The sequence below is a fragment of the Emiliania huxleyi genome (genome assembly GCF_000372725.1).
Source record: "Emiliania huxleyi CCMP1516 unplaced genomic scaffold EMIHUscaffold_101, whole genome shotgun sequence".
Lineage (NCBI taxonomy): Eukaryota > Haptophyta > Isochrysidales > Noelaerhabdaceae > Emiliania > Emiliania huxleyi.
In genome coordinates, this window is record NW_005202368.1 from 342,793 (window position 1) to 361,708 (window position 18,916).

The 18,916-nt window shown below is 65.1% G+C and overlaps 4 protein-coding genes across 4 annotated transcripts; 1 reads left to right on the forward strand and 3 right to left on the reverse strand.

Annotated features, from left to right (window-relative positions):
- Positions 1-40: 40 nt before the first annotated feature.
- Positions 41-2,169, reverse strand: EMIHUDRAFT_222101 (hypothetical protein; the record flags this gene model as incomplete). The annotated part of the gene is made up of 5 exons (XM_005793411.1): positions 41-58; positions 130-195; positions 383-441; positions 1,866-1,982; positions 2,163-2,169. The coding sequence occupies 5 exons, from the start codon at positions 2,167-2,169 to the stop codon at positions 41-43; spliced, it is 267 nt and encodes an 88-aa protein (XP_005793468.1).
- A 186-nt stretch (positions 2,170-2,355) lies between these two features.
- Positions 2,356-2,986, reverse strand: EMIHUDRAFT_360715 (hypothetical protein). Its single transcript, XM_005793412.1, has one exon. The coding sequence runs from the start codon at positions 2,891-2,893 to the stop codon at positions 2,450-2,452; it is 444 nt and encodes a 147-aa protein (XP_005793469.1). The 5' UTR covers positions 2,894-2,986; the 3' UTR covers positions 2,356-2,449.
- Positions 2,987-3,889: 903 nt separating this feature from the next.
- On the forward strand, positions 3,890-4,761 carry EMIHUDRAFT_222103 (hypothetical protein; the record flags this gene model as incomplete). Its single annotated transcript, XM_005793413.1, has 2 exons — positions 3,890-4,286; positions 4,394-4,761. The coding sequence occupies 2 exons, from the start codon at positions 3,890-3,892 to the stop codon at positions 4,759-4,761; spliced, it is 765 nt and encodes a 254-aa protein (XP_005793470.1).
- A 4,703-nt stretch (positions 4,762-9,464) lies between these two features.
- EMIHUDRAFT_222105 (hypothetical protein) lies at positions 9,465-18,536 on the reverse strand (the record flags this gene model as incomplete). The annotated part of the gene is made up of 25 exons (XM_005793414.1): positions 9,465-9,636; positions 9,855-9,914; positions 10,004-10,314; positions 10,414-10,620; positions 10,695-11,026; positions 11,149-11,255; positions 11,324-12,066; positions 12,296-12,520; positions 14,550-14,630; positions 14,741-14,818; positions 14,896-14,976; positions 15,079-15,159; positions 15,260-15,340; positions 15,445-15,522; positions 15,763-15,798; positions 15,902-15,982; positions 16,087-16,167; positions 16,274-16,354; positions 16,446-16,523; positions 16,625-16,702; positions 16,803-16,880; positions 16,987-17,067; positions 17,175-17,224; positions 17,432-17,983; positions 18,068-18,536. 25 exons carry the CDS (start codon positions 18,534-18,536, stop codon positions 9,465-9,467), a joined length of 4,302 nt encoding a protein of 1,433 aa, XP_005793471.1.
- Positions 18,537-18,916: the final 380 nt, after the last annotated feature.

The following is an 18,916-nucleotide window of genomic DNA, read 5'->3' on the forward strand; positions in this document are numbered from 1 at the left end:
GAAGGTAGGCCCCTCTAGCATAGCGGAAGGGGAACTAGGCCTACTGGCGACGAGGAGGCTGGAAAAATTCGAGGTATGTAGCATCTACACTGGGGAGATCTTCCGGACAGGAATCGGGAATACGTATACTCGGTGCGTGTACGTCACTTGCCAGTCCAAATGCGTCGCATTCCGCAGCCCGTCGAACGCCTCCCCCTTCAAAAATAAATAGAAAACGTCAATACATACACGTAATCATCGCGTGCGTGACGGTGCGATGGCCCTGTGGTTGCCTCATACGTACCACGTGTCACGTATACGGATTATGGATCTCCGCCGGTGCGCCGCGGCCCGCGGGAGGGCGGGGCGTCTTCGACGTATCACGTATCCGCATTACGCATACGTCCTTTTCACCGCAAAGCTTTGCCCCGGGGACGGTGCAATGGCCCGCGCGGCGGGTGCCTTACGTACCACGTCTCACGTTTCCGGATTATGTATCTCGCCCCGCGCGCCCCCGAGCCCCCCCCCCCTTACGTATCACGCATACGCATTACGCATTACGTATGTTTCATCCTTCGTAGTCCAAGGCAATGTTACAAAGCATAAATTGTACAAAGACAATGGCAGTGAAGTGCCAAGAGAGACACCTTCTCCGCCGACAGTCAAACAGTTCCCTCGAGGTCTCACAGGACCCACACACAGCAGATTGCAGAGGCGCGCGGGCAGCCCGAGCGGCAGCGCCAGTGCGCGCACATAAAGGGGGGGGGGGTGGGGGGTTAGGGGGTGGCTGTCGAGGGCTATGCCCGAGTCTGTTGTTACCAGCGCACATACAACCCCAGCCAACTTATGGCAGCCCGAGCGGCAGCGCCAGTGCGCGCACATAAAGGGGGTTGGGGGGGGGATGCGTAATACGTATGCGTAATACGTGGTGCGTAAGCCCTCTCCGACACCTTGGGCGTGCAAATGCGTAATACGTATGCGTAATACGTGAGGCGTAACCCCCGTCAGCCACCACTTCTCACTCGAATCCGGAATGCGTGTGCGTAGTACGTGGTGCGGAGGCCCTCTCCGCACACCTTGGGCGTGCGAAGCTGCGTAAAACGTATGCGTAATACGTGAGGCGTAACCCCCGTCAGCCACCACTTCTCACTCGAATCCGGAATGCGTGTGCGTAGTACGTGGTGCGGAGGCCCTCTCCGACACCTTGGGCGTGCGAATGCATCAAGCGTATGCGTAATGCGTGAGGCGTAACCCCCGCCGGCCGCCACTTCTCACTCGAATCCGGAATGCGTGTGCGTAGTACGTGGGGCGTAGCGCGCCTTGAGAGGCACACCCCGATCGGCCGAAGGTGGATGCAGAAGACAGATTCGTAATACGCAAGACATTTGTAGCTCCCTCAGGCGCCACTTGGCTCGGGCACGACACCGAAATACGCGCCGTCTGGCCGACGCACTATGGATCGCGGGCGCGTATTTACATAACATGGCCGATCTGTGCATTCTGGGCGACTACATATGCGTAGCAGTACAGACAACCTCCCGTACCTGTGCAAGAGGGTGCGGAGAGTGAGTTGAGGAAATGAATTCCTACCTGTGTACGGCTTTATGGCGCGCGCGGGCGGGCTGATTGCTTCAGCAGTCGAGAGAGAGAGAGAGAGAGAGAGAGAGAGAGAGAGAGAGAGAGAGAGAGAGAGAGAGAGAGAGAGAGAGAGAGAGAGAGAGAGAGAGAGAGAGAGAGAGAGAGAGAGAGAGATTTGAAAACCAACAACGAACAAGTAATCACGACTCTCACAAGTGTGAAGTGATCACGTACGATGTAGCACTAGCAGTTGTGGCTCGTGGTCGTGCGAGTGCATACAACCCGAGCGTGCGAACTGCGAACGCGACCTCGCTCCTCGGGGGCTGCAGGGAAGGGCGGTGTAAGTAGCCGATCCTCGAAGTCCGCCCCGTTCCTCCCCATCGGGCCGCATAAGCGGCCACGCCTCGCAGATTCGTTTCTCGCGCCTGGGTCAGGCGCGCGGGGCATCCCCCGGGTCGCTCGACCAGCGATAGCGATCCGAAGAGTGGCCGCTATGCGAAGGAAAGAGCGGGGCCTCGACGCCTCAGTCCGGCCCTCCGAGGGGGGAAGGGAATTGCGGGAGCAATCCTGGGAGTGCGGCTGCCGATTGAAGTGCTACGGAACACCCGCCATAAAAACGGTATGGCGGTGGAATGCTCTCTACTGCCGCGGCGCCCCTGTCGGTGCGAAGGCGCCCGGCGGGGGCCGCGCGCTTGGTCCTTGCTCTCCTTGAGGTGCTCCAAGATTGCAACATCGTGCGGCAAGAGACAAGACGATACAAGAATTTGCAATTTCCGGCGGAGTTTTTAGTTCCTAGATCAAATCCCGAAGAAAAATAGTACACACGCCTAGCAGCCTAACTACGCCACGCATCTCTCCGGTCGGGCCGCGGCGTGGGCTGCGCGCCGGGCTGTCAGCAGGACGTCGCGCTCCGGTCGTGGCACAGGTTGGTGATCCAGTGCGTGTACTCGCCCAGCTCGACGCCGAGCGCGTCGGCGACGTGCTGCAGCAGTGTGGAAAAGAAGTGGATGTTCTTGACGAAGATGGTTGCGTTCTGCATGCGCACGATGCCCGTGCACTTGAGCTTGCCATCCTCCAGATACAGGTGCAGCTCGCGGCAGCACTTGTTCATCCCCTGCACCGTCCAATCGTTGGCCTCGCTGCCGCCCGCGCCGCCCGCCTCGCAGCCCGTGAAGGGGAAGGTGATCGTCGCGCGCTTCGAGAGCGGCTCCAAGCGGAGGCAGTCGATCGCGTTGGCTATCTTCCGCGTGATGCCTGCGCGGTAGTCGCCCTGATCGCCGCCGCGCTCCTGGAGCTGCCACTGCGCAGCCTCCTCCGGCGTGTACTCCCAGCCCATATTTTTCTTCGTGTAGTACTCCAGCGCGCCTACCGGGAAGAGCTCCGTTGGCACCGTTGATGCGGCGACAGAGACGTCCTCGATCACCGCGACAAAGTTGCGGACGACGTACTCGCCTCCCGGTTGAGTGATCTCGCGGAGGTGAGCGTACAGCTCCTTTGCAGTTGGAAAGTGAACGAACCCGGCGTTGAGGTTCCGGCACGGGGCGTGTTGGGACGCCATATCGCGGCCAACGGGGCCGGCGGCCGTGGCGCAAGTGTAGCCCCTCGAGAACGCCCCGCCCGCACGTGAGACCTCGAGAGAAGCTTCTCTCGAGGTTCTCGAGGTGGATATCCTTTGAGAGAAGCTTCCCGAGCGTCAAGAGTGTGTACTCACACTCACTCACCCACGTCAAGAACGGGCTTACTTTGGCGGGCAACGGGGTGGCTGCTGGGAGGCGTGAATCGGCAAACCCCGCCCGGAAAGTGCGGCAAAAATATATCGCGGCCAACGGGGCTGGACTCGTGCTGATGGACCCAGCCGAGATGCCCAACCAGTCGGAGCCGCGCCGAACGCTGACGCTTTTGAAAAGAATTTCAAATTAAAGACTCCCGCACACGCACGATTCACACGACAGACAAGGCGCAGACGACGGCTTCCTTAGAAGCCATCGTCCTCGCCACAAGAGCCGGCGTCCGAAATCCCCTCCTCCGACACCCGCCCCACCCCACCCCACCCCGGACCCCTCCCCAAAGCCCCACAGGCAAAACTTTCAGATCTAAGCGCGTGTCTTAGCCAAGGCTCGCGCCTACACGTGTAGGTGCTTGTGTCAGACACGCGCCCACACGTGCAGGTGCGAGCCCTACAAGCTAACATGAGCGCCCGTGTTGGGGGACCATACCACAGCCCGCCAAAAACTCAACCCGTGTGTCTCGCAACCCTGGCCCGCGACGTCCACTTTAAGCCGAAGGGGCGCCCTACCGCCGACCGGCGCTGCCGAGAGCCATGCCGGGCGCGATGTCGGAGGGCGAGAATGCCATGTTCGGCGCCCTCTGCGGCTGCATCGAGACGACGCTGCTGCAGTCGACCAACTACTGGAAGAATGCGGCGCAGCAGGGGCTGCCCTTCACGCTCAACCCGTCTGTGCTCTACCGTGGGTATGTCGCCAACCTATTCAACAACGGCGCGGCGACGTCGTCCCAGTTTTTCTTTGGTGGCATCATCAAGAAGTCCATGACTGGCGGCGCCGACCGGCCGCTCACGGGATCAGAGACCATCACCGCCGCTGTCGGTGCCGGCGTGCTCTCCGGGCCGGTCTGCAGCCCAATCGAGCTGGTCATGATCCAGCAGCAGCGCAAGGGTGGCAGCCTGTTCGGCACGGCGGCTGAACTCGCGCGCGGAGGCCACCTCACCCGTGGCACGACGGGGATGATGCTGCGAGAAGGCTCCCGCCGCCGCCTCTGTCGCCGCCGCCGCCACCCTCCGCTACCAGCCACGCGGCCCGGCCCTGCCCCTCCACAGGCCTCTTTTGCGGCGGCTACATGGGCGTGACGCCCGTGATGCGTGGTTGGCTTCGCGAGAACTACCCCGACTCGATTGGATCGACCGAGGACCGCGCGAGGCTGGCCGCCACCCTCATCTCGACGCCGGTCTGCTCCTTTGCCTCGCATCCGCCCGACACGCTCAAGACCTGCCTGCAGGGCGACGTCGAGCGGACCAAATTTGGCGGATACAGCCAGACCGCGAGCACGCTCGTTGGAGAGAGCGGCTATCCCGCCCTCTGGCGCGGGCTGCCCTGGCGCTGCTTACGCCAGATATGCGCCGTCTTCATCTTCGACAAGCTGAGCGCAGAGCTCGCGCCACGCATCTTCCCGCACGCCTTCCACTGATCTGCCGCGATACTGGGCGGTGTGTGCACCGGACGGTGTGTGTGCACTCTCTGGCATGGGGCTGGGGCGGAGTTGGTCCTGGGACGAGGCGCGTCTGCACTTGTTGCTCGAGAGAGGGTTGCGCCCCTTGCGGGTGCAGGGACCGCAGCGAGCAGGGCGAGGTCGAGCAGAAACGCTCTCGCTCGGATGCCGCATCGCCCACAACTGTCGCATGCGTATCCGACACCCCTGTGCAAAGTTCCCGCCTGATCGATCGGGTTTGGCGATCCCGATCGGAAGCCGGATCCGTTACGCGTTAGTCGAGTGTTCGTTGAGCGTTTTCGTCTCAATCCGGATTGCGGATGGCCCCATGATGGCCCGCAGGCAAAGCCAGAAGGCGCCGCGTGGACCGATCAATCCGATTGTTAACGCGATTTCTCCGCCGCGCGCGCGCGCACCCCGGTCTGAGACAGAGCTCAGAGGTCTGAGAGAGGTGTGGCTGTGGGGGGTGTGCGGGTGTGGCCGGTTCCTTTTTGTCCTAGCATTTTTTTATTTCACGTATGGAAAAGCATGCTAGTAGCTAGAGCGGCGCGGCGCACAAGAACTATCCTGTGAGTTTCTCTCTGCTTCTCCGCCTGTCCCGCGACCTGTCCCGCCGGGCATTGCGCAACGCCTTGTGCTGGGCAACCTCCAGGGCCTCTCGGCAATGGAATCTCGCTCTCACGTCAGTCATTTCTAGTGAGGAGCACCCAGCGCATCTTTCGCTTCTTCTCGAGGGAGAGGGTCAGCGTGCGTAGCGAGCCAGGCCCGTCCTCGATGTGCCACTCGCAGTCGGCCGCCTATAGTGGACCGGGGGTAGGCCAACGCCAGGCGCACACCGCCAGTGTGCGCATACAGCGAGCTGAGGGCGTGGCGGCGGCATCGTGCGGAGAGGGGGGGAGGGGGGGAGGGGGGGGGGGGGGAAGAGCACACACGGACCGCCCGAAGACGGGGGAACGGCTGCGGCGACACAGTCGGGCACAGTACAGAGGACAGAGGAGTGCAGGTCTCCTCGAACGCCCTTGGTCGTGCAGGGGGGCCAGTCTGGCGCATCTCTGGGTAAGCGGCGTTGATCGGCTGGAAGAGCTTCCCGCAGAGAGGCTCGCGCTTCCCCTCCGGCAACGTGCCTGGCGACGGGGAGAAGGGGAGATCTGGGGAGATCTGGGGAACTCCGCTTCCCCTCCGGCAGAGGCTGCCTGGCAATGGTGATCAGCGCTGATGAGTGAGTCAATCACTGTCTCCCGCCCTCCGGCTGCGGCGCCGACGCTCAGCCGCGCCCACTGCTCCTTGAGATCGAGCCGCACCTGGGAGGTGCCGTGGACGTGTCGTGGACGTGTCGTGGACAGGTCTCCGCACTTGTCCGCGCGCGCGGGCCGCGCCTACGGCACCGAAACGGCGCAGGCGACTACACAGAGAAAGCGGGCGAGGAGCGCGCGTCCTCGGGCGCGAGCCGCACGTCCCTCGACTTTGTGCCTGCCGGCAGCGTGACCCGCACCGTCACCTCCTCCCCCCCGTCTTCCCAGGACAGCTCCCCACCCCCGCCCGCCGCCGCTTCGCCCGCCGCCGCCCCACCCGCCGCCGCCCCACCCGCCGCCGCTTCGCCCGCCGCCGCGGCGCCGTCGAGCAGCCGCGGGGCCCCGGGGGGCCGCGGCGGCGGCGCCGCCGCGGCGGCTGCCGCCACCGACCCGCGCCGGCCCTCGGCGAGCCCCGCCCGGCGTGGCGGGCGGAGCTCCCCCCCCCCCGCAGGGCCGCCCCGGGGCCCCGCCCCGCCTGCCCCGCGCGGCGGGGCCCCCGCCCCCGGGGGCCCGGCCGATGCTCGACCCGCGATTTGAGCCGCCCGCGGACTGCCGCCGTGGGCGCCGCCGTGGGTGCCGCCTTGGCCGCCGCCTTGGCCGCCGCCTGGGCCGCCTCCAGCCAGCCGCGCTCTGTGAGCAGCTGCGGCGCAGCCTCTCCTCCGAGCCGTAGCTGGCCGGCTGCGGGAGCCCCATAGGCGAGGCGGCCCACGAAGCAGTCGCCGCGCACGGCTCGCGGCTGGCCGGCAGCCTGCGTCAGGAGCGACGCTCGCTCGTTGGGAGGCAGGCCCTTGAGGCCGCCATGCCGGTCGTACATCAGGACGACAGAGTCAGACCCGACAACAAGGCCGGTCGAGTTTGGCGGCAGCAGCACGAGCGCGGCAGCGCCGTTGAGCGCCTTGAGCGCGGCGTAGACGTCGTCCGGGACGGTTAGCGCCTGGGCGTACGAAGTGCCGGTGTGCGCCTCGACGGCAGCGAGGTCGCACCTCTCCTTGCTGGCAAACTTGCTCGCGCCGAGGTGCTCGTCCACCGCGGCGCGCGCCTCGCCGAGGCTCGCGACCTCTCGCGGCTGCGGCGGGCTGCTCTTGTCGCACGGGAGCAGCGTCCAGACCACCATCTCGGCGACGTGCGCGCAGCTGGCAGCTGAACGCGAGCTCGAAAAATACTCACAACAAAGTACAAAGCCTCGAGGTGGATAGGTGAGCCACACCGAACGTACCGAGCGAAGAGCCGAGCGGAAGGAGGACGGGGAAGATGACTCCGAGGAGGACGAACCAGTGGAAATCCAGTTGTCAGATGTCACGATGCATCCGAAGGGGACCCCAGCGCCGGCATCATCCGTAGAGGCACGAGTGTTCGAAGAGAGAGTGGACCTGAGCAACAACATGACCTGTAGGCAAATGATCGGAGTGGGAGTCAGAAATGTGGTCCTTGCGCGAGGGGAGCTCGATAGACTCGAGGGGCCAGGATACGCCGCGAGGAGGACGGAGTTGCGCCGAAAGGCGAAAGAAGCCGCGAGAACAAGGGACCGGCAGGCGGCGGCGTCGCAGGACGAGGCAGAAGAGAACGACGCGACAGAGGAGGAAGTGACAAGGGAGAGAACGACGAGAGTGGGACGACCGCGAGGTGGCATGAAGGTTGCAGCGAGAATCGGCGAGAGACTGCGAAGAGAGATAGGAAGAGGCAGACTCCCTAGGGTGGGCGACGGCTAGCGCACCACACACCTCTCCTTAAAATCCCTGTGTGGTGGCGGCGTGCCGTCCTCCCATCCCTCCCTTGGGTTGTCTGTTTTCTTTCTTTCTTTCTTTTCCTTTGGCCGCGTTGGGTAGCGAGGATTGGTGTAACCTGTAACCCGAGCCACGGAGGCGTGTTTTCTGACGGCCGACCGTCAGTGCACGGAGTTGCCCCTTCTCCGACTGCCCCGGCTAGTTCCCGAGGTCGTCGGGTGTGACCCCTGCGTCCCCCGAGACCTACCTACCTAGCGCGGGTGGGTTGGAGGGGGCTCGCTGCGGTAAAGGGGCCCCGCCAGAGCCGGAAACTTTAGGCGGAGCGAGCGCCAAACGGCTATTGCTCTCCACTACTACCGCGAAATTGCCGTGAAATCTGCTTTGCCGCCAAAGCGTGTGACGAAGGTAAGGTAAGGTAAGGTAAACTTCTCCACACACACGATGTGGTGGGGCAAGGGGGGGCAACCCTCGCGTCTCCACGTCTAACGACAGGAGCCCCACGGCATTCAAAGTGCAAGGCCCGGTGCGCGTGGGTGAGCGGTGTGTGTGTGTGTGTGTGTGTGTGTGTGTGTGTGTGTGTGTGTGTGTGTGTGTGTGTGTGTGTGTGTGTGTGTGTGTGTGTGTCACGTCACTGCATCCTCTGCCGGTTCCTCCCGTCGCCTCTTCTTTGTTCGAATGTTTTTCAATCCATCCTTCACGAAGCCCTCCCATGTAGCTAGCGTTCTTTGCGAATGTCTCGAAATGGCCAGCAGGCGCTGTCTGCTCGCGGCCTGTGCCCCCGGGCCGCTCGTCCTCCTCGCCCTTCTTTCGTCCTCCCGTCCCTCCCCTCCACCATGGCCTCCTCGGTACTTCTTTCTCCATCCGCCTCGCCCTGCCTTTTCGTATCGTGCCGTTCGCCCTCCATTCGGTGACCTCCATGGCTGTCCGCCTCCTTTTGGGTGGCGCTCTCGATACCGTTGGGTCAACCTCGACGTCGCTGTCGCCCTCCCCGTCCCCGCCGTCGCCTGTGCCTCGGTTCGCGTCATTGGTAGCGTTTCCGTTGCCCCCTCGTGCTCCGCCGTCGCCCTCTCTGCTCGGGCCGTTCGCGATTTCGCTCCTCCTGCGTGTCGCCCCTCCGTCTCCTCCCCTGCCTTCGTCGTCATCGTCGCTGTCGCGTTTAAGCCCTCCGGTCCCTCGATTCCCTCGTCTATCCCCTCCGCTGCGTCGTCCCAGTTTATATCCTCATCTCTGTGCGTGTTTTCGTTCCCTCCCCTTCTCCATCGTTGTCGCCTCCGTCGACTGTGGCGCTGCCTCTTCCCTCGCCTCCGTCCTCCTCGTCTCGCCTGGCCATCGTCCCGTGTCTCCTCGTCCTCGCCATCGCCTTGGCCGTTGTCTACCTGTTCATCGTGTCCCCTGCTGGTGGTGGCATCGCCGTTGGCTTCCTCTCTCCCACTTTCCTCCCTGCCCCTCTCGCTGTCTGGTGTTAATGGACCCCCTTCCTCTCCCTCGCCGCCGTCACCGTCACCATCCCCGTCGCTCCCGCCCTCCATCCCCGCCGCCCTTTGTCTCACACTCGTCTCTGCCATGTCCGCCGTCGCCGCCGTCCTGTCTGCTGCTCTGGGCTCCGTTGTACAGTCGCTTATTGTTGCTCAGGATTAGCTCTCGCACCAGGACAGCCTCCTGCTCGTTACTTTGGCTTGCCGATATGCATCCAAAGTTCCACGCTAGCTCCTCCTTCGTGTGACGAGGTTTGCCACGAAAAAGTCTCCCCAGCTGGAAATGGGGGTAACTGGGCGAAATGAGCAAACACTGGGGACGGGACTGGCATGGCACTAACACAGGTACACCACGGGAGCCGCCTAAGAATTTAAGGACAACTCTCTCTCTCTCACAGCAGACAGGCTCGACACAGGCGCGGACGGCAAAGCATCTCAAACCCTAAGTCCACCCGCACGGCCGAACACGGACCGCGAGACCGTTGACACCGCAACACACTAGCTAGACGGATTGCTGACCCGCCGATGTCTCGTGGCCGACGTCGCCACCGTCGTGGTCGCCGCCGCCGCCGCGGACCGACCGTTCGAAGAGGCCGCCAACGGCGCGGCAGACGAGGCTCTTCCAGCGGCGGAGGTCAACCCTTGCCCGGGCCGGAGTCGCGCCGAGGCCCTTAGCCACGAGCACGAGCGACACCTATGGAGGGGCTCGCGGGCGTCACGCGGGGGAAACCGGCGCGGAGAACGCCCTCCGCTGCCGCGCGCCTCGTGGTGGCGCCCCGGGTAGCACGATTTCGCCAGGTCCTTGTAGAGGCCTCCGGCGATGAGCTCCTGCGGTGCATTGGAAGGAGAGGTGGAGGGCATGGGACACGGCGGGATGGCCGCGCCTCTGAGAGAGTCGCTCTCCTGCGGCGTGGTCTCAAAGAAGCGCGAGAAGGGCACGCCGCCCTTTTCGGGGTCGTTCTCGTGCGCCATCACGATCGGCAGCCTGTCCTCGCGCGCCTGCCTGACCTGCTCGGCCAGCCTCTCGTCCGACCAGGTGTCCTCGTTGAGGTAGAGCAGCATGTGCGTCGCGTCGCCGGCGCGGCGCGGCGCCGAGCGGCGCATGATACTGGAGAAGCGGCCCGAAGCCCGGGATGCGACAGAGCCGCGGTCCTCGGCCGTGGAGACGGTGAGGCCGGCGAAGGCGGCGGCGAGCTCGTTGGCCAGATCCACCGACCCCGCGTTGGCCGGCGAGGCCCAGAGCGTCACGGGCTTCGCAAGGGCGAACGAGTGGATGCGCGGCTCACCCGGCACGTACAGGCCGAGGGCGTCCAGCCCGTCGTAGTCGGGCGAGCAGAGGAGCACCGCCTGTGGGTGCAAAGCGGGAACGTCCAGATACTAGAGAGAGAGGGGCGCGGTGTATGAACTAACGGCGCCTCGACGATGGTCTTGAGCGAGACGCGCTGGAACTCCTCGATGCGATACCACGTCGTCTGCGTGCGGCCCTGGTCAAAGATGTCCGACTGCAGTTCGTCAGGGCACTCATCGCGCAGCGCCTGCAGCGTCCCGCCGCCCTTGGCCGGGTCTGCTTCTTGCACGAGGACGAGCGGCTTGCTCTGCTCGAGCGTCGCCCGGATCTCGCGGAGGCAATTCTGGCGGCGCGCGCGGAGCGAAGGGTGAGCTGCGGGGAGTGTCGAGGGGGGGCTCGGCGGCTCGCGCTGCGTTGGGGAGGCGTGGCCGGGCGGCGTGCGAGCGCCGGTGAGCGGAAGTAGCCCTGCGAGAGGAAGAAGAGAATCATTTGCGTGCGCCGGATGTACTCCTCGAGCGCCCCGATGTCTTTGAGATCATCGACCTATGAGTACAAGACGCGCTGTCAGAGGCGCTGTCTCCCTGTACGCGGCGCGATGAACATGCGCGCGCGCGCGTCGAGAAAGACTTTGATGCCTGGCAGCAGCAGCTGCAGCTCGCTCTTGATGACTCCGACGGTGTCTTGACCAGTCGACCTATTCGGGGTCGGGGATGCCTCATGCGCGGTTCGGACCCTCTTCTTCCCTCCGCAGCTGTGATTCACCAAATGTGCGAGAGGAAGAGGTGCCACGCGAGGCCCCGCGCGAGGGTGAGTTCGGGCGGCTGCTTGGTGGAGACAAGGCGGATCGTTGGGACCTTGGCCGTGAGGCGGGCGGCGACGACGGCGCCGGCGAGGGAGATCAAGAGCGCAACGCCGGCCAGGCCGATCATCGTGCTGACGATCGGGTTAAGCTTGCTGAAACCGAATACGGCAGAGGCATCATCGGTTCCGGAGCGCTCCACGATTCGGAGGAAGATGGTGGTCCAATTGGCGCCGAGGAAGACGATGAGGAGGATGAGGCTCATCGCGACGGCGAGGACAGAATCCTCGACACGCTTGTACGGCTTGGTGGCGGCGACGAGCGCGACGTAGCAGGAACAGATGAGGGTTGCCACCACGAGCCGAAGCAAGGCATTCTCCTCCGGGATCAGCAGGACGAAGCCCGTCAGCACGAGCTTGCGCGCCAGCTCCAACGCCTCCCACCAGTAAAAGGTCGTTTTGTACTCCCGATGGAGGAAGGCGGTCGCTCGCGTCAGCGCCGTCGGCGTCTTGGCCTGCAGCGGCTTGTGGCAAGCGAAGAGGAGCGCCGTGAACAGGACCAGCGAGCCGACGGGCCAGAGGACGATGAGGCCGATGGCGAGGCCGGGGATAGACTCGTGATCCTCGGTGCCGCACTCGACGCTCGCGTCCAATCGCATGTAGGAGACCTGCCGCAGCGACTCGCCGGGCGGAGAGACAGTGTAGGCCTATCAGCAGCAACCCCCTAGGACTGAGGGTGGTGTGTATGCAATGGCATTCCTCAGCTGGAGGCGCCTGGCAACTCCACGCGCGGAAGATGGAGGCGCTGATGGAGGGCACAAAGCAGAAGACGAGCACGAGGCCGGCCGGCGTGAGGTCGAGGAGGCCGGCCAGTGCGTACCACGGCCTCGCGTGCGGCGCCGGGGCGGCGCGCCAGCCGTGGAGCCGCAGGCTTACTCCAGCGATCATTAGCAGCGCTATGAGGGCGATGGGCGAGAGGGCGATGCCGAGCAGCCGCAAACCGTAGCCGAGGCACTGCTGTGGCAAGTAAAGGCCCGACCAGTCGATGGAGACGGCGTCGGCCACTGCGTCGGTCCAGCCCGTGTACTCTGGAGGCAGACGCGTGGAGTAGGTGGTGGACAAGACGGTGACAATCTGGTAGAAGCCAAACAGGATCTTGAACTTGGCCGTGAGGCCGATCGCGATGTACCAGTAGACGGCACGGTCCGCGAGGCGAAGCAGACGGCCGATGCAGCGCTTCTCCCGCCACTCTGTCATGCTGTAGCAATACGCCGCGAGGCCGCACGCGACGCAGAGGCCGAGGATGAGGCCGACGATGCGGCCAGCCGCCGCGCCGCGCGGAGCGCACTCCACGCACGCGTCGCCGTCGGCAAGGTAGTGATTATCCGCGACGCAGAGCTGGCACTCGGGGCCGGCGAAGCCAGGGGCGCAGTACTTTGAGCCCGCCTCCACCATCCTCCGGCGGCGAGAGGCCTCTCTCGCCACCGGCTCGCTGCCGGCGCATCGCGTCTTGCCGGCCTTGCCATCGCCGCCAAAGAGACGGCACTCTGTCATCACGGCGCTGGAGGGGCTGGCGCGCCAAAAGCCGCGCTTGACGCCGAGGGTCTCGAGGGTGGTATTGTCTGAGCAGACAGCGTGCGTCGGGCAAGGCTTGCAGTACTTGGTCGGGGATTTGAAGATGTCGTCCGGGTCGGCAGTCAAGGTCGGCAGGTAGTAGCCGCCCATGCAAAACGAGCAGGTGCTGCTGCCGTCGGCCGAGCTGAGGGGGTGAGGGCACGGGACGCAAAGGCCCTGGCCGGCGTTGGCGGCGTAATTGCCAGCCTCGCACTCGTCGCACGCGAAGCTGCCTGCCTTCGACGAGGTGCCGGGAGGGCAAGGCTCGCACTTGGCCTGCCCCTTGTTTTCGGCAAAAGTGCCAGGCGAGCACGGCGTCGGCTCGATGCTGCCCGTGGAGCAGGCGCTGCCGGCGGGGCAGGCCGTGCACTCGCCCGCGTCGGCGAGGTCGGTCGCGTTCGCGTAAGTGCCGGAAACGCAAGGAAGCGCCGCCGCCGCGCCAACGGCGCAGTAGTGACCCGGCAAACACGCCTTGCACTCCGTCTTGCCGGTCTCATTCTGGTACGTGCCGCCGGCGCAGGGCGTGCACTCGCCCTGCCCGTACGCGTCCGTGTACGACCCCTTGGCGCACACCGACTGCTCGGTGGAGCCGGCGGCGGCGAAGTGGCCCGGAGCGGCGTCGGTGCACTCGCTCGCGGCGGTGAGGTTTGTGGCGTTCGAGTACGACCCGGCGGAGCAAGCAAGGGGGACTTCCGCGGTCCCTCTCGGGCAATAGCGGCCAGCAACGCAGGGCAGCGGCTCATAGGTCGCCTCTGTGGGGCACTGGGAGCCAGCGGGGCAGGGGCCGGCGCAGCTGCTGCTCGACTGGTCCTCGGGGTCGGCCGAGCCGAGGAGGCCGGCGGCGCAGGCGAAGGGGAAGTCCTGCTCGACGGGGAGAAGCGGCAGCTGGTAGAGGCTCTTGCCGAGGAGGGAGGGATCGCCGCCGGTCTCGTTGTTCCAGTTGCACGGCTGCACAAAGGTCGTGTCCTGGCAGTGCCACTCGCTTTTGACGTCGAGGGTGAGCGCGCAATGATCGCGGTGCTCGAGGCAAGCCGTTTGCTTCGGTGTAGGTTTGCCGTTGACGTCGTTGCCGTAAGAGCACGCCTCCCGGTACACCTCGCAGCGCGCGTTTGGCAGCCAGCGGCCGGCCGGGGCGGGGAGGGTGTAGGAGACCTCGCCAGCGAGTAGGAAGACGGAATTCCCCTGACCCTCAGCAGAGCAGCCGCTGATGAGGGTGCCGTCGCTCAGGGAGGTGCGCCCACCCGCCGAGTAAAGGCCGCCGCCAGACTCTGTGGCGATGCAGTTGGAGATGGTTGAGCGGGCCAGGCTGGCTGAGCCCGACGCAACGTACACTGCTCCGCCTCGCCTGGCATTGCAATCGGAGATGGTGGAGTCGGTCACGTTGAGGTCGGTGCCCCACGTGTATGTCGCTCCGCCGTCCTGCCAAGGAGGCGCGACAGGCCTTGTGGAGGGGCTGCAAGCACGAGGGGAGGCGCGGCGAGGCGGGCGGTGACTCTCCTTGCCTTGTCTTGAGCCTACTCACCTCTTCATGGGCGGTGTGGAGCTGCAAGGAAGTGGCTAGCTCTACGCGGCGCACAAAGTAAGCCGAGCAGCCCGTCGCCTTCGAGCTGGTTATCGAGACCGCACCGCTCTCAAGCGCGTTGACGACGCCGCCATACTGCGGTTGCGAGGAGAGAGCGGGGTGAGGCAGCCGTGGCCCTCTCCATCGCTCGCCCCGCTGCTATGTGGTGCAGGCTGCAGGGCGGCGGCTAGCTCTAAGCGGCGCACAGTGGCAGAGCAGTTCCTCAGGGTCGAGTCGATTATCGAGACCGCACCGCTGTTCACCGCGTAGACGACGCCGCCGTACTGCGGTTGCGAGGAGAGAGTGGGATGAGGCCAGCCGTGTCCCTCTCTATCTCTCGCCCCGTGGCTGCGAGGCGCACCTCGCCAGCCCAGCAGCCAGTCACGGTCGAGCCGATTATCGAGACCGCACTGCTGTCAGACGCGTGGACGACGCCGCCGTACTGCGGTTGCGAGGAGGGAGAGCGGGATATTAGGTAGGCGTGCCCTCCCCATCTCTCGCCCTGCTGCTGTCCGGCACTGCAGGGCGGCTAGCTCTAGCGCACATAAGAAGCAGAGCAGTCTCTGACCGTCGAGTCGATGATCTCGACGTCGCCTGCGCCTTTCGCGTTCACAGCGCCGCCCCACTGCGGTTGCGAGAAGAAAGCGGGGTGAGACTGCCGTGGTCCATCTCACGCCCCGCTGCCGTATGGCGCTACTGGAGGTGGCTAGCTCTATGCGGCGCACCCTTTCAGCCGAGCAGCCAATCACGTTCGATCTGGTTATCGAGACCGCACCGCTGTTCCACGCCCTGACGACGCCGCCGGACTGCGGTTGCGAGGAGAGAGCGGGGTGAGGCAGACGGGCCCTCTATTTCTCGCCCCGATGCCGTGCGGCGCTGCAGGGCGGGCTGCTAGCTCTGCGCGGCGCACCCGGCCAGCCAAGCAGCCCGTCACGGTCGTGTCGATGAGCGAGACCACACTGCGATCCGCGTAGACGACGCCCCCGTGCTGCGGTTGCGAGGAGAGAGCGGGGTGAGGCAGCCGTGGTCCTCTCTCTCTCCGCTGCGACTAGCTCTACGCGGCGCACAAAGACAGCCGAGCAATCCGTCACCTTCGGATTAGGATATGAGGTAGACGTGCCCTCTCCATCTCTCGCCCGCTGCCGTGCTGTGCTGCAGGGCGGGCTGTCAGCTCTACGCGGCGCACATCAGCAGAACAGCCCGTCACGGACGTATTCATTAGCGAGACCGCGCCGCTTTTCCTCGCGTAGATGACGCCGCCGTCCTGCGGTTGCGAGGAGAGAGCGGGGTGAGGCAGACGGGCCCTCTATTTCTCGCCCCGATGCTGTGCGGCGCTGCAGGGAGGCGGCTAGCTCTACGCGGCGCACATCGTCAGCCAAGCAGCTCGTTACGGTCGAGCCGATTATCGAGACCGCACCTCTCTCATCCGTGTAGACTACACCGCCGTCCTGCGGTTGCGAGGAGAAAGCGGGGTGAGACTGCCGTGGCCCTCTCCATCTCACACCCCGCTGCCGTGCGACGCCTGGGAGGCGGCTAGCTCTACGCGGCGCACCTTGCCAGCCGAGCAGCCCGTCACGGCCGAGCTGGTTATCGAGACCGCACCGCTGTACCTCGCGTAGACGACGCCGCCGGACTGCGGTTGCGAGGAGATAGCGGGGTGAGGCAGCCGTGTCCCTCTCCATCTATCGCACCGCTGCCGTGCGGCGCTGCAGGGAGGCGGCTAGCTCTATGTGGCGCACCTCGCCAGCCGAGCAGCTCGTTACGGTCGAGCCGATTATCGAGACCGCATCGCTTGACCACGCGAAGACGACGGCGCCCTCCTGCGGTTGCGAAGGGCAACCGTGGCCGTATCCATCTCTCGCCCCGCCGTGTGGCGTTGCATGACGGGCGGATAGTCTCTACACCGCGCACCCGAGCCGTGCTGCGCGTCACGGTCGAGTTGATTATCGAGGCCACACCGCTCACAACCACGCAGACCACGCCGCCCTTCTGCGGTTGCGAGGAGAGAGCGGGGTGAGACTGCCGTGTCCCGCATCTCTCGTCCCACTGCCGTGTGACGCCCTGGAGGCGGCTAGCTCTACGCGGCGCACATCAGCAGAGCAGCCCGTCACGTCTGAGTCGGTTATCGAGACCGCGCCGCTGCGCCTCGCGTAGACGACGCCGCCCCACTGCGGTTGCGAGGAGAGAACGGGGTGAGGCAGACGTGGCCCTCTCCATCTCACGCTGCCGTACGGCGCTGATGGAGGCGGCTAGCTCTACGCGGCGCACTCGAGCAGAGCAGCCCGACACGGTCGAGCCGATTATCGAGACCGCACCGCTGTCATACGCCCTGACGACGCCGCCGTCCTGCGGTTGCGAGGAGAGAGCGGGGTGAGGCAGCCGTGTCCCTCTCTATCACTCGCCCCGCTGCCGTGCGGCGCTGGAGGGGTGCGGCTAGCTCTACGCGGCGCACCAAGCCAGCCGAGCACCCCTCCACATTCGATCTGGTTATCGAGACCGCACCGCTGTCATACGCGAAGACGACGCCGCCGGACTGCGGTTGCGAGGAGAGAGCGGGGTGAGGCAGCCGTGGCCCTCTCTACCTCTCGCCCCGCTGCCGTGCGGCGCTGCAGGGCCGGCGGCTAGCTCTACGCGGCGCACCTCGCCAGCAGAGCAGTCCCTCACGACCGACTCGATGATCTCGACGTCGCCTGCGCCGTACGCATACACAACGCCACCGTAGGCCGCAATCCCGTTGACGAGCGTCAGCCCCCGCAGGGTGAGGCTGCAGCCGCCCCAGAGTCCAAAGAGCCAGGTTTCTCCCTGGCCGTCGAGCGTCGCGCCCTCGCCGCTGGTGGCGATGGTCACCTTGATGTTGGAGGTGCACTCGATCGGGTATTTCAGTTTGAAGTCCACACTGGGCGGCAGGTAGATTGAGACGTCGGCAGCAGCCCCAACAATCAGGGAGCGGAGATCGTCCTCGCTCGCCGCGGCGAAATCAAAGCCGGGGACGGCCGGCGGTCGTGGGGGAGCAGACGGGGGGGACGGTCGCGATGGCGGTGGCGGCGGTGATGGGATCTGATATTCAGCCGCAAGCCGAATGTAGCCGGAGTCATCAAGATGGCCGGGCCCAACTACCACCCAATACTGCTCGCCTTCGGTGAGCTGCAGTCCTGTGATGCGAGAGTAGTCTTCGTAGCATCCGCTCAGACCCTCCCCGTTGCCGTTGCATGCCACCTGCGTGAGCGTGTCGCAGCTTCCCGTGAAGATGGACAGGTCGGTGCCCCAGGCTGTGTTGGCCGCGCAGGTATGCAGATCGAGGGGAAACGTGCGCACGTCGGTGAGGCGCAGCCAGAAAACTCTGTCGGTCGCGTCTAGGTTGAATTGCGTGCCTTGGCACTGCGTTAAGTTATATCCGCCGCTTGGACCCGGGCCAGCGTCGGTTGAGGCAATGTAGACTTCGAAGGAGGCTTCACCCGCCCCACCGAAGGGTATGGCAGTCTCGCAGGTACTGCCGGGCGGTGGCGGCGACGGCGGCGACGGCGACACTGCACATGCGAGCGGGAGCAGCGCGACGAGAAGCCACGCGCCGCGGCACAACCCCGTCCGGCACCGCACGAGGCGCCCTTTGCTCCTCCGCCCCGAGGCCGCACCGAAGCGCGGCGGCCGCCACCCGCACAGCCGCACGCCGCATGCTCCGAGCAGCAGGAGGACGGCCCACAACAGCTGCTGGGCGCGGTCAGGCGCGGACGAGGGCTCGCGCATGAAGGGACAAAAGGGGGAGGGCAGGTCGTTGGAGAGCTCCGGGTCCGCGGACGGCTTGTCGGTCTTGTTGGGTTTGCGCGAGGCAGGCGTCGTGAGGGCGAGCGTCGGGTGAAGAGCTCCAGACCCGATGAAGAGCTCAATGACGACGTCGGTGCGGTTGCGCGTGTTGATGAACGGGTCCCCGCGGCAGGTAGGTGGGCGAGCGGCGGCGATCGAGGGCGCCGCGACGAGCATGACGGCGTGCAAGAGGGAAATCATGGGCACTTTCAATCAAGGGCAAAAAAGAATTTTGGCGGCCACGATTGCCTCTGCAAAAAAAGATATTCAACGGGGCAATGCGCGATGGCAGGGACAGAAACCAAGGGGCCTGTGTTGCCGTGTCGATAATCGAACAGACCGGCGGAGAGAGACCAAGGGTGAGGGAGGGCCTGCGACTGGCACGCGCTCGGCCACTGCCGCACTGGCGCCGACGGCACTGGCCAGGGGCTGCGCGCCGCGGACCCCGGCGAGACACATCACTCGCCCGACGCCAGCCCGCAGGTGGCGGGGTCGAAGGCGTGGCCATAGGACGTAGTTTCTTCTCAATAACAAGACTGTGAATTGGTTGAAACGGGGGATCTTAGGATTAAGTTGGTGGG